This window comes from Colossoma macropomum, unplaced genomic scaffold (assembly GCF_904425465.1).
Source record: "Colossoma macropomum unplaced genomic scaffold, Colossoma_macropomum, whole genome shotgun sequence".
In the NCBI taxonomy this organism is placed as follows: domain Eukaryota; kingdom Metazoa; phylum Chordata; class Actinopteri; order Characiformes; family Serrasalmidae; genus Colossoma; species Colossoma macropomum.
Window position 1 is genome coordinate 14,453,246 of NW_023494787.1, and position 13,252 is coordinate 14,466,497.

At 38.8% G+C, this 13,252-nt stretch overlaps 1 protein-coding gene across 1 annotated transcript in view; it reads left to right on the plus strand.

Moving 5' to 3' along the window:
• Positions 1 to 13,252, plus strand: part of ldlrap1a (low density lipoprotein receptor adaptor protein 1a) — a 31,887-nt gene that overhangs the window by 8,865 nt on the left and 9,770 nt on the right. Inside the window, exons 2-6 of the mRNA XM_036566205.1 lie at positions 1,148 to 1,290; positions 3,228 to 3,340; positions 5,730 to 5,844; positions 9,334 to 9,406; positions 9,826 to 9,915. Coding sequence (XP_036422098.1) covers positions 1,148 to 1,290; positions 3,228 to 3,340; positions 5,730 to 5,844; positions 9,334 to 9,406; positions 9,826 to 9,915 — 534 coding nt within the window. The remainder of the gene's footprint in view (positions 1 to 1,147; positions 1,291 to 3,227; positions 3,341 to 5,729; positions 5,845 to 9,333; positions 9,407 to 9,825; positions 9,916 to 13,252) is intronic.

Here is a 13,252-nt window from a genome sequence, read left to right on the forward strand (position 1 = left end):
CAGTGTGTGTGTGTGTGTGTGTGTGTGTGTGTGTGTGTGTGTGTGTGTGATCACATAAATTATATAAAATACACTGCAGTATATGTATTTGTAAAGTGTATGACATGATAAACATAAAGAGTGAAGCTAACAGATTATTTGCCAAGTTAATTCATTTAGCCAAAAATGAATGTAATGAATAAAAAAACAATTAGTAAAAACCTATTCAAAATATATAATACTGTATAATATTTCTTATGAATATTTCCTTGTTATTGTTCTTTTAGCTTATCATGTACTTAGACTTTTAACGCAAAGATTTGGAGACCTCTCTGGTGGAGAAGTGTAATTGCATGCAGAGTGCAGGAGAACATTTGTTAACACGGGTTGTTCTGCGGACCCCTTCCCTGAGCAGATGAATCTGATGATTGTGAGTGTGTTGAAAGAGAATGCAAAGAGAACTCCGACTAAACCTGGTGAAATATGTGTCTTCAATTTACTATATAAAGCTTAAGAATTTTTTTGTACTGTTTCATAAAACTGGTACCTCTCACTTTCAAATACATACTGTGTGATGCTGAACATACAGGGAGAACTGAAGGACAAAAGACAAAAACAAGGCAGTTTCACCCTCCCTGAAGGAAATCTGGGTCATATTCAGGTCTTTTTATGATGCTTATCAAGGTTTATCTGTGTACATTCCACAGATCGTCTCAGTGCCTCATAAACACAGGCTCAGTAACCCAGACTTGGCCTCTGATAAAGACTTCTCATCCTTTGAGATTTTACTGCTGGCTGTCTCTGGGCCTCAACCTTTGTGATATGGCTTTGGGAAAAGACGGAGTGACTTGAAGGGAGCAAGGACACCGGCATGTTTTCCTGGAATGTTTTTGAGCTGGAGGGGCTTGAGCTTAGCTTAAATAAGACAAATATTGACACTTTTAATGTGCAATATTTTTCCAACCCATTTTCTCTGGTGCATATGTTTACATAAGCCCTTTAAAGCCTTGTACTTTAACTCTACATACAGTAAGTTGTTGTCAATAGTGTGTGGCTTTGTGGGCTTGTGTGTGGTGGCCTTGTTCTGCTCTGTGCATCTGCAAAAGAGTTGTTATTGTAGCTGTTTAAGCTTGCATCATAAACCATACAACTCGTTCTGTTCTCTCAGAGCTTCCTGAGAACTGGACAGACACCAGAGAGACCCTCATTGAGGGCATGACCTTCAACCTACGGCTTTTGGGAATGACTCTTGTGGACCAGCCAAAAGGTGAAGATCTGTCAGCTGCTGCTGTCAAGAGGATTGTTGCTACGGTGAGTGAGGCTGCAGAATAATGACTAAAATAATATTTAATCACTAAAATATGATGATTATTATTATTATTATTATGATTATTCATCCAGTTAAGGAGAAAAAATACTTTAATTGCTCTGTAGCATTTTAAATCAGCATTCAGGAGCCTGTTCTTTCACATTGAACAGTACAAGTGTGTTTTATTTCAAATATGGAAGAATGAATTCTCCTGAATTACAGCCCCAATTCCAAAACCATTGGGATCATTGTGTGAAATGCTAAGAAAAACAGAAAGCAGTGATTAGTTTTACCTTATAAACTTTATTGTTTTTTGTAAATATATACTCATTCCAAATTTGATGGCAGAAACACGTTCCAAAAAGGCTGGTTTTAACAGCACTTGGCCCTTGTGTGGTGTTGGGGTCCATGGGACCCATTTTCAACGTTTACCAAAAGAAAAAATGTGATTTGTTATTATTTCAACCCCAGATTATTTGGTCTTTGCTCATTTTCTGTGAAGAACATATATATATGTGTGTGTGTGTGTGTGTGTGTGTGTGTGTGTGTGTGTGTGTGTGTGTGTGTGTGAGGGTGGCCAACATGGACAGGCTGCTGACTAGTGTTTTAAACATCTGGTGTTTTTACTTAAATTGTTGTGGCTGTACTGATTTTAAAAAACCAATAATGTGGTGGGCCCACCAGACCACTGAGTAACAAACACATTAACACCACACAAGGGCTGATAATCATTTGGAGACTAAAGACACTAATTGATCCATTTTTGAAAGCAGAATTTTTTTGCCATTCTTCTGTTATACATGTCTCAGCTGCACAACCTTGTGGGGCCTTTATTGTCATATTTTGAGCTTAATAATTTGACACATTTTAGAGACAGTTCTCTGACTGTGCAGCCATGCTGTTGTAGCACATACAGGTTGTGGCTCTGTGTTGTCATGTTGAAGTAAACATGGACATCCATGCATAAGATGTCGTCATCTATAAGGTGGGATATGTTGCTCTAAAATCTGTTCTGCATTAAAGGTGCTTTCACAGATGTACAAGCTACCCTCTAATACCCTCCCCCATGTGCCATGACAGACACTGGCTTTTGAACTTTACACTGGTAACATTCAGGATGCCCCTTTTCTTCTTTGGCCCAGAGAACACGATGTCCATTATTTCCATAAACAATCTGAAATGTGTTCTGACTCATCAGACCACATATATATGTTTCCCCTGTGCATCAGTCCATTTAAGATGAGCATGAGCCCATAGGAGTTGGTAGTGTTTCTGGACGTTGTTGACATATGACTTCCATTGTGCATAGTACAGTTTAACTTGCATTTGTGGAAGCAGCAGCGGACAGTGTATTGACAACAGTTTGTCAAAGTATTCCTGAGCCCATGTGTGATATCAGTCACAGAAGAATGCCTTTTTTTAACGCAGTGTGGTCTGAGAGGTCAAAGATCACCAGCCACATTCATTTGTGGTTTTGGGCTTTTCCTTTATGCACAGAGATTTCTCCTGATTCCCTGAATTATTTGATGTTATTAAGCACTGTGGAGGGTGAAATGCCTAAAATCTTTGCAATCATTGGCTGAGGAACATCAACCCATCCTCTCTCATAAAGGACTCTGCCTTTCCTCGATGCTCCTTTTATACGTGAGCATGAGTGCATCATCTGTTTAAGGTGTCTTTTGAACATTTCACAAAGTCTTAAATTGCTTCTGTCCCAACTTTTTTAGAATATGTTGTAGGCATCAATTTCAGAATGAACATATATTTACAAAAACAATAAAGTTAATAGATCATTTTAAATATCTTGTCTTGTCTTTTTATTTACTCAGGTGACTTAATGCTTGTTACTACTTTGCCTGTTTGTAGTTCTTTTTCTATATCTTCTGTCTATTGGTCTTCTTAATCTTGTGCTCAAGTTCCCATCTGTAACAATTCCTAGGCTAAAGCCAGTGGAAAGAAGCTCCCCAAGGTGGTCCTGAAGGTCAGCCCTCAGGGAATCCTGCTTTACGACAGTGTGTCTAATCAACTGATAGAGAGCGTCTCTATATACAGGTGAATTTCTCTCTCCCTCTCTGAGTAAAACACCACCTCTTGTGCTCATAAAGCTTCAAATAACCAGGCCATAAAGCACTAATATTTGTGTGCATGTAGTGCAGTGTTATTTCTATACAGGCAGAACTTTTCTCTGTGAGTGGGATGCCTAGTCTACAACTGAGAGAATGGGAGTCTTATAGACATGTACAGACAGGCACAACTACAGGCTGGTTTTGTTTTGCTGATGCTGTGAAGTGAATCTCCTATAAATCTGACACTGTCTGTGTTTACATGCAAAGATTTTTGCCAATCCGATTGAATACATTCCGATTACAGATTAAGATTGAGGTGTTTATTTGCTCACCCTGCTGAACAATCTGATGGAAAAGTTTACATGCACACTACAAGTAATCAGATCCAAAATTACATGCATACATAGAGAACCACTTAGTGTAGATGTTACCATGACATCGAGCATCATGTGAGTCTAGTCAGAGTGAGGCGAATTTTCAGCTGGCACGCTTGTGTTTTTAATTGCTTTGAAATTATGGCAGAAAAGTGTACTTTACATGTATCACACTTAAGCTGGATGCCCGTCCCACCTCCGTCTTTTAAAGTTCAAAGCATAAACTTCGTCCCCTCTGCAGACCAGTTTCTGCTCCCACCATGTTGAACGTCATAAACTTTCATTATGATGTTCCGATTGGGAATGTAATCGGATACAGGCGTTTACATGGATATTATTCTTCTATTTAATGGACTATTTAAAGGATTACCCACCTCGTTCAATCAGGTACAATCAGATAGAAATTGTATTCCGAACGGCCTCAATCGGACTAGACTATTCCAACTGAGGTGTTTACATGGACGTATTCTATTTCAGTTGAGCTATTAGTCGGTTTATTAACGGATTATTGGGCTGCATATGAATGTGGCTAATCGGCACAAATGCTTCAAATAATTACACCAGATGCTGTCAGTCAGATTTTTGCACAGGTGCTATAAGACTAATGTAGCTAATGCTGGCTTTACACATTGGAACTTTCATTCAAATTTAGCTTGAAAAAAAGGTACATCAATTACATTTCTGTTGCACAGTGCAAAGCGTCCTGCAATGCAGTTGAAACTCAGACGCAACAGTTGCAGGCGTCTCAACTTTAGGGAATGAGTTTAATGAAACAGGCAGTCAAAACGCCTGTAACGCATCACGTGATCATATCACATGACATCATTTTCAAACTGTCTATTTTACCAGACTATTGGACAATAAAATAAAACAAAGATTGTTTATGATTGAAAAGAAGCTCTTCCTGGTCAGCTTTCTGCAAGATTGGTAGTTTCCTGAGCCATAACAGCAAATAAGAGTTAATCAGAGAAATTATAGCCGGTTAACAGTAACAGCTGTTTAAACAGCTGCTTGTGCCACCATTTTTTCTTCTTTGTTAGCCTGCTGTTGATATGATTTTGTGGAGCTTGATTCACTTTCTCCTTTCTTGATACCCCCTAGTCTTACACAAAGCTCTTTGAAAATCCTTAAAGAATCAACGGATGAAATATATTACAGAAGAGGAGTCCAAGGTTTGGTCCTCTGTCAACTGCAGTGCTTCTAGGACAGGTTAAGTGAGGCATCAAATACAACTGTAATAGTAGACAGTAGGGAAGACACGTCTTGCACCAAATTTTGACTGAGTTCTCTATAAAAAGCTTTCAGCGTGCTCACAATCATCGGATTTATCCGTGCATGAGGATTCAAAGCACAACCAATGTTACAAAATATTCTTCCACATGCTGTGTTACACATTTCTGACAGAAATTTTTAGTGTAGCCCTAATCATACATTTTCAATAGATTACACAAAGATAGTAAAGAACCCTAGATAGACAGTTCAATGATACCAATATTGTAGAGAAAATAGAGCAACAATGACAGAAGAGACGATAATACGAAGATTCTGCGTATGTGTAAATAACACCTTGCAGATATATTTGTGTATGAAAGTATAAAAGCTGCTGATTTGTATAACAAGTAGAGTAAACAAATGTGTTTTGGGCAACTTTTAATTTTTTTTTTAATTGCTTCATGTAGCTGCAACTCACAGTTGCGTGCAGCTAACTAGTTGCATGAAAGTTTCACTGTGTAAAGCCAGCCTAACAAGTAATGGAGGCTCTACCAATTTGCACTGTGCAAAATGCACACTAAAATCATCACATAATGGCCTCAAATTGTATCGAGTTCTTCTCAAAATGCTAGAAATATTGAATAAAACATCTAAAAGCACCTTTTGATGTCTAGTTTGTAGAATTGAAATGTTCATTATGTAAGTCATTATTGTATATACAGTAACAAGCATTATTTATGATAGCTTTTGAACAGTAGTCAATCTAACACTGAAACCTGTTTCTTTCAGAATATCGTATTGCACTGCAGACAAAATGCATGACAAGGTGTTTGCTTACATCGCCCAGAACCAACAAAATGAAACACTGGAGTGCCACGCGTTCCTCTGTGCCAAGAGGAAAGTGGTGAGTATCTGCTGTGTTGTGTGGGTTTTCTTATGAAACTGATCCATCATTTGGTCAGAGCTGAGGCGCAATAACGTAGACGATGAGAAGGGGAATAGTGTCTTAGCTACAAGATTACAGTAAAAAAAAAATCTGTGTCCAGAATGTGGCACTCCCTCCTCTCTCTGCTTCATGTGTTTGTCACAGCACAATGTGAATTTGGTGTGTTTTCATTAGTTAGTTTTAGGCTAATAAACCACTGAACACAAGGTCATTTGCTGCATTATTTCAATATGTTTAAAGGAATTTACACACAGTTGTATGCAAAGGTTTGGGCACAGCTGGTCAAATTACATGTTTTGTTGAGTAAAACCAAGTTAACACGGCCTCAGCACTTCATATTTTGATGCACAGTTACTGTTATGGTAAAAATTCAGGCACCGTGATCAGATTTTCTGTTACTGTGATAGCTAAGCGAGTAAAAGACGACACATTTCTTTAATATTTAAAGCAACATTACTTTTTTTGATTTCCATCTTTTACAGCTTTCAAAATAAAAAAAAACCCTGCCTGGTCAATAGTTAGTACCAGCCCCTTTGGCAAGTATTACAATTTGTAAGTGCTTTTGTAGCCAAATAAGAATTTTTCAGTTGTTGTTTGAGGGATTTTCACCCATTCTTCTTTGAAAAGGCATCTAGTTCTCAGGCTCTCTTGCATGCACTGCTCTTTTGAGGTATATCCACAGATTATCGATGATCGGTAGGTTGGGGGGCTGTGAGGTCCATGGCAAAACCTTCAGCTTGTGCCTCTTGATGTAGTCCGTTGTGGATTTTGAGGTGTGTTTAGGATCATTATCTTGTTGTAGAAGCCATTATCTTTTCATCTTTAGCTTTTTTACAGGTGGTTTGATGTTTGTTTTCAGAATTTGCTGGCATTTAATTGAATCCATTCTTCTCTCATGATCAATCCACCCCCACTGCTTGACAGTCAGAGAGGTGTCATTTCACGAAATTCTGCACCCCGTTTCTCTAAACATACCTTTGCTCATTGCGGCCAAAAATTTCTGTTTTATCTTATTACTCCACAGGACTTGCTTCCAAAATGCGTCGACCTTGTTTAGATGTTCCTTTGCAAACTTTTGACGCTGAATTTTGTGGTGAGGATGCAGAAAAGGTTTTCTTCTGATGACTCTTCCATGAAGGTCATATTTGTGCAGGTGTCACTGCTCAGTAGAACAGTGCACCACCACTCCACAGTGTGTTAAACCTTCCTGAAAGTCTTTACAGTCAATAGGGCTTTCATTTGCATTTCTAGCAATCCTTTGAGCAGTTCTTTCAGAAAGTTTTCTTGGTCTTCCAGACCTCAGCGTGACCTTTTCACCATTTCTGTGGACTGTGCTTTCTTAATTACACTGAGAACTGAGGAAATACCTTCCTGAAAACTCTTTGCTATCTTCTCCTAGCCTTCTCCTGCTTTGTGGGCATTGATTATTTTAATCTTTAGAGTGCTAGGCAGCTGATTGGAGGAGCCTGTAGCTGCTGGTTGTTGGGACAAGGTTTGAGGAGTCAGAGTATTTAAAAAGCCTGGTCTTTCCTAGCTAATCCAAGCTAATTGAGGTCTGAGACGTTGGTAAAAAAGTTATCTGAGAGCTCAAATTTCTTGGTGTGCCCAAACTTTTGCATGGTGCTCTTTTTCATTATGCACTCTAAAATTGTACCAAACAAATCTAATAGTAATAATAAAAATTTTGAAAAGAATGGTTCATTGTTATGCCCTTTGGAGATCCATTCATCTTCTACTTACCTAACTATTCACAGTAACAGACATTTGGACCAAGGGTGCTCAAACAAGGGGGTTCAAACTTTTGCATCCCTTACTCCCCTTGGCTTTTCCCCCTGACTCCAAAAGTAATCCGTTTGGTGTCTGAAGTTTGTTTCTTCAGTTTTGCACTGGAGCTACAAGGTTAATGTAGCTAACGAGTCATGTAAACTTAAACTCCACTAATTAGTATCATGCTGACTGCATCCCTCAAACCATGTTTAGTTGGTAAGTAATCTCAAATTCACTTGCTTATGTGGTTTTTCACATTGTATGACAATGTTATCTACAAAAATAGACAAAAGTACAGATTACACTCAGGTCTCAAGGTGACCTTGTTCTGAACAATACTGACAAGAATGTTCAGTACAGTTGGCAACAGCGTGATGCCATTATGATATGGGTGTAAAGCTGAGGACCTTAAAATGTTAATGCTCTTGTCCTGAATATATCTGACTACTTAGGACCAGGACAGTCAGGCCAATTTTGAGCCAGACCTTCTCGTCCCAAATCAGTGCCTGACCTAATGAATTCCCATTTGATTGAATGGGCAGAAATTCCTGCAGATACACTCTAAAATCTTGTGGAAAGCCTTTCCAGAAGAGTGGAGGCTGTAATAGTCGTAAAGTAGGGAGGACTCAATATTAATGCCCTTAGTTTTAAAATGGGATGTCCAGCAAGGTGTGAGTGTAGTTACCAATCCAATACTTGGTATCAATATTAGGTTAATCAGCAGAAAATGCTAGTTTGGCTGTTGGAAGGACAAAAGAATGAATCTTAGCCAATCCTGTAATACAGGGGTGCCTAATCCTGGTCCTGGAGATCTACCAGCCTGCAGAGTTTAGCTCCAACACTAATCTAGCACACCTGATCCAGGTAATGAAGGCCTTGAGAAGCAATATTAGAGTCAGGTGTGTTGGTTCTGAACTCTGCAGGGCCGTAGATCCCCAGGACCAGGATTGAGCATCCCTTCTGTAATACGTCTATTATGGAGTAACACAAACTCACACTGTGATGTGATGTTAGCTGTGTAGGCCTGTTTCTTACTGGGGGGTTAGAAGGGTGATTGATTAGTTTGACCATGAAGCCCTTCTTTTAGATGCTCATCTTAAGTGCTAATTTTAATGTTTAGTGCTATTAAAGAATAAATATCAAATTGATATCAGATGTTAATCATTGTTTCCATATCTGTTTGGGAAAATAATAAGTGGTATATTTAACATTAAACTGTCAGATAATCAGGCACAGACGTAAGAAGAATCTGACATGCGTCACTGAAGTTCCTGATGCTGCCTTTAAACACACTGTTCTCGAATACAAGAAGAATGCTGTGATTATTTATTGCTACCTACGATTGCATTTCTGTGACAGGCCTATAAAGCCCTCACAAAGTAAATAAGAAATAAAGTACACAGAACATAAAAGATAAATAAACACAGCACTTTTTACTGAAACCCTGCAAAAAAACAGGGTGGGTTGTGATACAGCGTTCCCATATTTGTACTAGCTGCATCCACTATTTGCCAGATGTCCCGAAAAAATCCCGGATTACTTTTCATCAAACTGGAGGAAAACCGGACGTGTTGCATTGATGTTTTTGTTAAGTGTTTTTGTTAAGTTATGTAAGTAAGTAAAAGGTGTGGTATTGCTAGAGCACTGTTTTCACTCTCCTCCCCTCTCTTTCTCTCTCAGGCCCAGGCTGTAACACTGACCGTAGCTCAAGCCTTCAGAGTGGCCTTCGAGTACTGGCAGCACGCCAAAGAAGGTACTGCGTCACTATTAGCCGCTATTAACTGTCTACACCTCGAGTGGCAGTGCCGTATGAGCGGCTGAGAGGATACTAGGCCGAAGTGGGTGATCATTTATCAGGCTGATTGGACAGGCCAGAAGCCACGGCCACAGTCCTAGGGGAGTCTTTGAAGTAAAGGCCACTGATACTCTTGAGCTTTTAAGAGAGTTATAGTGAGACCACTGCCCTCTAATTTTCTTTTTATAGTGATGATTGGATCTCCTGCCCTGTGGAGACTTTCCTACATTGGAGAGCACCTGAATTAATTACGAATATCTCTGTTCTGTATTTATTGTGTTTGTTCAACGTTCTGTGTCTCTGCTTTGGATTGTTGTTGTTGTTGTCGTCATTATTATTTTGTTTTATTTTATTGCTAATTTTTTGCTCTTTTTCAGAGAAAGAACAGGAAGTAAAGTCAGGTACAGAGACAAGTAATAGTACACAGCCTGACACATCAGAGAGCACTGTCAGCCTGAAAGGAACAGGTACTGAACCCACAGCTATAGACACATTGCCATTCAGTCTGTCACACAACCAGAAAATTTCAGCTGACAACTAACTGCCATATAAAAGGCTTAAGCCGACTGACGTTAGTATCATGACTCACCCACAAATTGCGTCGCCAGTTGCCAGTGTAGACAATTTAAACGTGCACACATTTGTGTCATTATCTTTCATTTCTTTTAGCGTGTTTTCTTTTAATGTGTACTTCATATTAGGCTGTGTGTTTGTGTGTGTGTGTTTGTGTGTGTGTGTGTGTGTGTGTGTGTGTATATGTGTATATATACACTGATCAGGCATAACATTCTGACCACCTCCTTGTTTCTATGCTCATTGTCCATTTTATCAGCTCCACTTACTATACAGGTGCACTTTGTAGTTCTACAGTTACAGACTGTAGTCCATCTGTTTCTCTGCATACTTTGTTAGCCCCCTGTTTACCCTGTTCTTCAGTGGTCAGGACCCCCATTGACCCTCACAGAGCAGGTACTATTTGGATGGTGGATCATTCTCAGCACTGCAGTAACACTGACATGGTGGTGGTGTGTTAGTGTATGTTGTGCTGGTACGAGTGGATCAGACACAGCAGTGCTGCTGGAGTTTTTAAACACTGTGTCCACTCACTGTCCACTCTATTAGACACTCATACCTTGTCAGTCTACCTTGTAGATGTAAAGTCAGAGACGATAGCTCATCTGCTGCTGCACAGTTTGTGTTGGTCATCCTCTAGTCCTTCATTAGTGGTCACAGGACGCTGCCCACAGGATGCTGTTGGCTGGATATTTTTGGTTGGTGGACTATTCTCAGTCCAGCAGTGACACTGAGGTGTTTAAAAACTCCAGCAGCACTGCTGTGTCTGATCCACTCAGACCAGCGCAACACACACTAACACACCACCACCACGTCAGTGTTACTGCAGTGCTGAGAATGATCCACCACCTGAATAGTGCACCTATATAGTAAGTGGAGCTAATAAAATGGACAATGAGCGAAGAAACAAGGAGGTGGTCACACACACATACACACACACACACACACATATATACACACATACATACATATACATATGTTTGTATTGTAGCTTCAGAACATACTGTAGTTCTGTAGCACCACAAGGCAGCCTGGGACGCCTAATTCACAAAACATGAATGAGGGTTTAAGTGATTTTGATGTTGTGGTTTTCTCTGGTTTAAGTGGGCTTCTGTGGTGTTACCACAACCTGCCATGCTGGAAAGTTTTTACCGAAAGGAGCAGCTTCCCAGCCAGTATTCCTGTATTCATGGCTCTTTTCTCAGCAGCTGCCTTTGGGTTTTTTTTTTTTCTTTTTTTTTTTCTCTTCATTAAAATGCCTCTCGCTTTCCTGAAACTTGCCAGCATTAAAAATCTGTTATAAGCTGTAATAAGGTTGCCTTTAGAGAGAAAGGTTTAGTGTCCCAATGATCAAGACACAGAGATGCCTTAATAAAGATGCATTTGCTCCACCTTGCAGATGAAGCTCTCAGCTCAGAACAGAACCAGACCCTCGCTCAGGCTGAATCTCAAATGGCACTATGTAGGAAATACTGGCTTCTGCATAATGTGTCTAACAAATAGCCATTTGGGGTTTATCCACGTGTGCACAGTTCCATACTGGACAAACAGTGCAGTTTTTGTTTGTAGAAGCCAGAATTTCATGACTTTGCACACTATATAGGAAGTAAAGACCAATTAGAGATCCAGCCTTGGTCTCTCTCTCTCTCTCTCTCTCTCTCTCTCTCTCTCTCTCTCTCTCTCTCTCTCTCTCTCTCTCTCTCTCTCTGCTTGCTTTGATTTGTGTATGTATCTTTAACTGTGAGAGTTTAGCTATTTAACTTTTAAATAAGGTAAAAATAAGTTTCTTATTTTGTATGAAGGAGTCAGTTTGATTCCCTGTGAAATATATCACAGTATAGATCATCAAAACTGCATAAATTGCTATTGTTGCTAATGATTTTCCCATTAGAAATGTTCGTTATAACACAAACATAGGGTTGTGAAAGCTAACATCTGTGGAAAATAATTGCAGTCAGGCAACTCTGTAGTACATACAACATATTCTGTTGAAAGTTTTGGGATGACTTGCCTTCTCTGTTTTTTGGAGTATAATAGATTATAGATGCACTGTTTTATCATCATCGTGATAAATTGTATTTTTGCGACAAACGTTGCTGTTTTCTGAGCATATTATGGATATAACGAACACTAATCGACTGCATGTTTCATTACAAAGAGCATAATTAGTCCTGTTAAACTGATTTAGTTCAGTACAGAATATAATAAAAATAATTGTGTTCATATTGTTAATAGAATCACTAGATGTTTATCAAAATATTGTGATACATATCATGTATTGTGAAAATGTCTTGAAGTATCGTAATATGATATTTTTGCCATGTCGCCCACCCCCACTAGTTACTCCAGCCTTTTGCCAGAAATGACACTCTTCATGTTCTCAAAAGTATAAGCAGTTTATATTAGAGCTGGGTTTGTATAACTTTCAGGGCCGAAGGATTTTTCCACTAAAAGTTATTTCCACATATTAAAATATCAGCTGAATCAGGCACAGACATTAAATAACAACGTTTCCATCAATCGTCTGTCACTGAGCTTCCCAGTACTGTTTGTAAACAAGGTTTTTGTTCTGCTCAAGGGAAGTCAAGGGAAATTATTCTGTATATTCTTGGAAATGTTGGAGATGTAAAGAGAAACCAGCTGCTTAAACATTCATCAGTTGATAACTTTAGCTTATCTTAGCTTCTTTAATCCTGCATGTTACACCTTTTAACTCCAGATTACAGAATGATTGTCTGAACTACAGTTGTTTTGACCATTACACCAATTCATTGTTGTTTAACTAGTCAGTATTCTAGCTAGCTTGTACTAAATTTCAGTTTTAGTAGATTAAACATAAATCAGATTATCTCTAGGGATGCCCCAATTTGGGAATTCGTGGACAATGACATGATATTTTCATGTACATGTCTGTCAATGCCAATACAGAAGTATCTATGAATGTAGAAATTGGGACTACATCTACCTGGATTAGCGTTACATATAAATATGATGTTTATGTGTAAGGAATGTTATGTTGTATTAAAATCTAACATTTATTCATAGTTTGCAATAAATGTCATCAAATATAGGTTTGAAATATCAGTCAAATCTAAAATTTCTCATGCTAGTAACACTTATGTGCTGTTATTAAATATGATTCTGATATCATTGTGCATGCCTAAATAATTTGCTGATTAGTTAATTCAGGTGAACTATCTGAGGATATAGTTACTGACTAAATTGGAGTTT